Raw genomic sequence first — 4,922 nt, forward strand, 5'->3', positions numbered from 1 at the left:
CTCCCTCCCTCCCTCCCTCCCTCCCTCTCCAAAAGGCCAGATGTCCTTGTACTGGTGCTTCAGTGGAAAGTATCAAGAGAAATACAACTTTCTAAGCCCAACTCCGGGGTTGCATGAGTTGGTTTATTTGTTTTATCTTTTTGATCATTGCTTATAAAGATGGATGGTGAAAAACCACCAGGTACCAGTGAAATTTTCCCATGTGAAGGGCAAAGGCCATTGTGAAAACACATAAATAAATGATTTAAAATAAAAATATCGTGCAAAAAGTGTTTCCCAAGCCCCCAAATTAAGTGTGTTGTCTCAGTGAGGGGCAAGGCCTGGAAGATGTGATACTGCAGAAATTCCAAAGCCCACGACACTGGACCTGAGCAAGGAAGTGAACTGCTAGGGAGAATAGGAAATTAAATAGGAAGTGTAGAAGATAAAAGTATGGAGGTCACCAGAAAAATGGGACGCAAACATGGAAAAATATGTAAGGCAAGATCAAGAGAGTCATACTGCCCTAATTAAGGTTTTGTTGCTGTGAAGAGACATCACAACCAAGGCAACTCTTATACAGGAAGTCATTTCGTTGGGGCTGGCTTACAGCTTCAGAGGTTTCATCCATTATCATCATGGTGAGAAGCATGGCAGCATCCAGGCAGACATGGTGCTGGAGGAACCGAGAGTTCTATGTCTTGATCTGCAGGCAGCAGAAGGGTACTGTGTGCCACACTCGGCGTAGCTTGAGCATATATGACCTCAAAGCTGGCCTCCACAGTGACACACTTCCTCCAACAAGGCCAGCTCCTAATGGTGTCGCTCCCTATGGCCAAGAATTCAAACACACGCTCTATGGGAGCCATTCCTATTCAAACCACCACACGCACTGTGAATATATTTGAAGTCTCAGGTGGAAGCAAATCAGGATAGCTTCCTCCAAGTAAAGGACACTTTGCAGCAGCAGCTCTCCACCTTCCCTATGCTGCTACCCTCTAATACAGTTCCTCATGTTGTGGTGACCCCAACCATAAAATTATTTTCATAACTACTTCATAACTGTAACTCTGCTACTGTTGTGAATCATAACGTAAATATTTGTGTTTTCTGATGGTCTTGGGCAACTCCTGTGAAAGGGTCATTCGACCCTCAAAGGGGTTGCAATTTGCAGACTAAGAACCACTGCTATACAGGTTAAAGGGCCAAAGCAAGGTATTAAATACACAAATACCATGGATATGATAATTCCTCAATAACTCTGAGAGCTAATTGAGAAAAACAAAGCAATGCAATAATAATAATAATAATAATAATAATAATAATAATACGGTCTTGTAGCAAGGACTGGAAATCACATGGTAGAGTGAAACCATAATTATACCATTAATCAGAAACTGGGCTGTAACTCTCCAGAAACCAAGGAGCAGGGCAGGAGGTAGGAAAGCTGTGAGCCTGTCTACCATAGTAGATGCCATCGATGGTCTTCCTCAGAGCACACAAAGAACAGCATGAGAAGCATTTGATTTACAAACGTGGATGTAAAACACCCTCAGGGTGGGAGGAAAGATAGGAAAGAAACTAGCTGTTACTAAGAGGCCTCTAGACTATAGGAGGGATGGACTGGGGAAAATTGTGTCGTCTTTAATACAAAACTCATAGAGCTAGGACCCCTGTAACACCATGTGCTGTTAGTTTAACAATTGATATGGAATTAAAAAGTCAGTGAAGACTCACTGAGGCTTGTGTGGGCCTCAGCAGCTATGACACTCATGGCTCTCTTTCTCTCTAACACACACAGACTCGAGGTACATTCTCCTGCCTGTCGTACTGCATCACCTCCACATCCACTTGCAAGAACAGAAGGACCTGATCATGTGCGCACGTATCCTTAGCAACGTGTTCTGTCTCATCAAGAAAAATAGCTCAGTAAGTACATGCGGGTCATAGTGTGTGGTTCTCATCAAATGGCTTCTGCAAATACAATCTTAAACGTCTTCAAAGGAGTCACGCGAAGGAGGAACACCCAGCAGCTCGCTTTTCAGCCAGGCTGGACAACTTGGGGTTCCGCAGAAGGAATTGGGAACAAAATTGTAAAACAAATAAATAAATAAAAAAAATTAAAAACCCCGTGGGATTAGTGTAACCTTGAATAACCTGGCTTCCTAAAGTTGTGTTTCAAGGAAGAACTGAATACCAAGTAAGAAAAATTAGAAATCTCAAAGCCTCCCACAGGTGTCTTTAATCTTGATGGGATGAAACACTGTGGCAAAAATAAATTACTGCTTGCAGGGTCTGGTGGTTTGTGCCTGTTCTGGGAAAGGCCACATGATGGTGCTTAGAACTTGGCCATGGCCCTTAGGTCTAGTCCTGTGGAAATTAACAGAAGCAAAGGACAGCCCCCAGGAGACTAGAAGTACCTTGTACTACAGCTATTACACAACCGCAACAATACTCTTTTCGTTACAGCTTTGAGGGTTCCTGTTTTGCTTGACTCTTGACACAGTATAATTATTGTGTGCTAAGAGTACAGCACAAAGTGAGAAAAATGGCATGTTTCCACATCCCTGGAACAGTGTCTGGGATTGATATGCTCAGCTCAGGAGTCTGAAATGAAATTGGAATAGGAAGGAAGTCCTGTTCTCTTTCTGTCAATCCACAGCTGGTCATGGAACTTTGGGCTCCACCATAGCAGGCTACAGAGAAGTTTGCGAGTGCTGAGCCTCTGGTCCCCCCAATTCCGCATTCATTTCAGTGCTGCATCCCCCATTCTTTCTGTGTTTATGATCTGCCTCTGAAGAGCAGGGGTAGGAACAACGCCAGGGGAGGTGATGGGGAGAGTGCCCTGCTGCTATGGGAACGGGTGGTGTTTTAGAGAACCTATGAAACCTGTTTCAGTTCTCCATCTGAAAGTGTGAGGAGCTAGGCATCCGTGGCCAGGGCACAGCTCACTGTTCCACCGCCCCACAATCCAAGTCCACCAGTGCCATGGAATAAGATGAGCAGTAGCAAGAGCGAGAAGGCTTTTGCCCCTCTTTGAAACTCCTGCTGATTGTTTGATCACAAAGGACCAAGCCATGCCTGACTAGAAGGGTTTTTTCCCAGGTTACAGTCGGCATGAGTAAAAGCTAACCAGGTCACTAGACAGACAAAAAGCAAATAGCTATAGTAGAGATGATTTCTTTGTACTTCACCTCCACTTAAATTTCAGAATTTCAGTCAGGTTTTAGCTAAGCCAGGGCTTAGTTCATAAGGAATTTAAAGCTGAAAATGGTTCACGGGGGGGGGGGGGGGGGGACTTCGGGAGTTTTCTCACCAGTGTTATATAATATATATGTGTGCGTATGTAATATATATGTGTGTATATGTACATATATAGATAATATATAAATTTCTGTGCAATATATAAAATTGCACATAAGGTTTTCCCTATGCAATTATGTTAAGAACCCTTTCTTCTGTGCGGCAGACTGGGCAGAGATAATCTCTCTGGAGTCCTGAAGTGTGGACGGTATTAAGCACCTCAGGAAAGTCAATCTCTCTCGTGGTTACTAACCGGGGCTCTCTGACCCAGGACACTCATCTAGACTGCTCTCCAGTTTCTCATGTTTACATGTAGGCTTTTTTTAAAAACCCACTTCTATGGGACGGGTTATTTGCATATAACCCAGTCTTGGAAAATGATCTATGTGACTGCCATGCTGAGAAGACTCAATGTAAGCACGTTTAGGACCTAAGAAAATCATACTGTAAGAGAAGACTATAGCCCAGAGAGGCTCCCTGCTTTGCCCAAGGCCACGAGTTCCTTAGGAGTAGGGTTGAACTCAGAATTGATGGCTTTTACACTGTGCCTTTTCTGTTTATATCTCAGCTTTTATTGCATAGCCAGACTGTGCTTTGGGGCAAGCCGTTGACTCTCTGAAGTTATGTTTCTCTGAAAGGCCATTTTTTTTTTCCTGTTGAGGTCTACATCTCTTATTGTCTTAAGTTTCCTGAATCTTTGATTCTAGATTTGGGAATAGACTCCCATTCTCCTTAAAAAGAGATTTGGTGCATGCAGAGGCAGTCTCCTGAGCACACTGTTTTTGATTTTTCTCTTCTAAGGAAAAGTCCGTGCTGGAGGAAATAGATGTGATTGTGGCCAGCTTGCTGGATATCCTGCTCAGGACCATATTGGAGATCACCAGTCGGCCTCAAGCGTCCAGCTCTGCCATGAGGCTGCAGTTCCAGGATGTCACTGTAAGATCATAAGCATGTGGCATTTGGCATACGTTTAGGGCCGGGTTGTGCTTCTTAAAGCTCCATTCCCTTTGGCAATGAGACTATTTGGACAAATAGACATAGTACTATTTGTACTATGAGTGTGGGAAATTTGGTCCCCCGGGTGAACTGTGAGCATTGCTAGAACACAAGTAGTTGCCTTGACTATACAAAAACTAAGATAGGAAGCCTGTAGGTAAATCTGCTAATTGTAGCAAGTTTGAATTTCAGAAAGACAACATTCATATTCTCACTTTTCTAAATTTAAATTAATCTATGATTTTATATCCCTAGTCAACATGATAGCTTTCAATTCCCCAAATTCTCTAAAGAACAAAGGATAGGGCAACAGCGGCTGGAATCAGGAGACCCTATGTGCTAATTCTGGAATTTTCCCCTGGAATCATGAGGACCTTCATGTTTTTAATCTTCAGTCTGATTGTGTTAAATGAGAAGGTTTACCTTGGTAAATTCGAAGGGACTTTCCAGCTCAGCTGTCTTAGGATGCTAGCATGGCATGATTCAGGAAAAGTATTAAGAGATAATGTCAGATATTTACACATATGATAATGTCAGATATTTAACATTTGATAATGTCAGATAGTTACACATATGATAATGTCAGTTACACATATGATAATGTCAGATATTTATACATATAATGTCAGATAGTTACACATATG

General features: G+C 42.7%; 1 protein-coding gene across 4 annotated transcripts in view; it reads left to right on the top strand.

Annotated features, from left to right (window-relative positions):
• Dock4 (dedicator of cytokinesis 4) overlaps positions 1–4,922 on the top strand; it is a 406,489-nt gene that overhangs the window by 302,114 nt on the left and 99,453 nt on the right. For all 4 annotated transcript variants that reach the window (XM_021201378.2, XM_029540998.1, XM_029540997.1 and 1 more), the window contains exons 24-25: positions 1,781–1,908; positions 4,084–4,218. In XM_021201378.2, the coding sequence (XP_021057037.1) occupies positions 1,781–1,908; positions 4,084–4,218 (263 nt within the window). The remainder of the gene's footprint in view (positions 1–1,780; positions 1,909–4,083; positions 4,219–4,922) is intronic.

Source organism: Mus pahari, chromosome 7 (assembly GCF_900095145.1).
Source record: "Mus pahari chromosome 7, PAHARI_EIJ_v1.1, whole genome shotgun sequence".
Classification (NCBI taxonomy): Eukaryota; Metazoa; Chordata; class Mammalia; order Rodentia; family Muridae; genus Mus; species Mus pahari.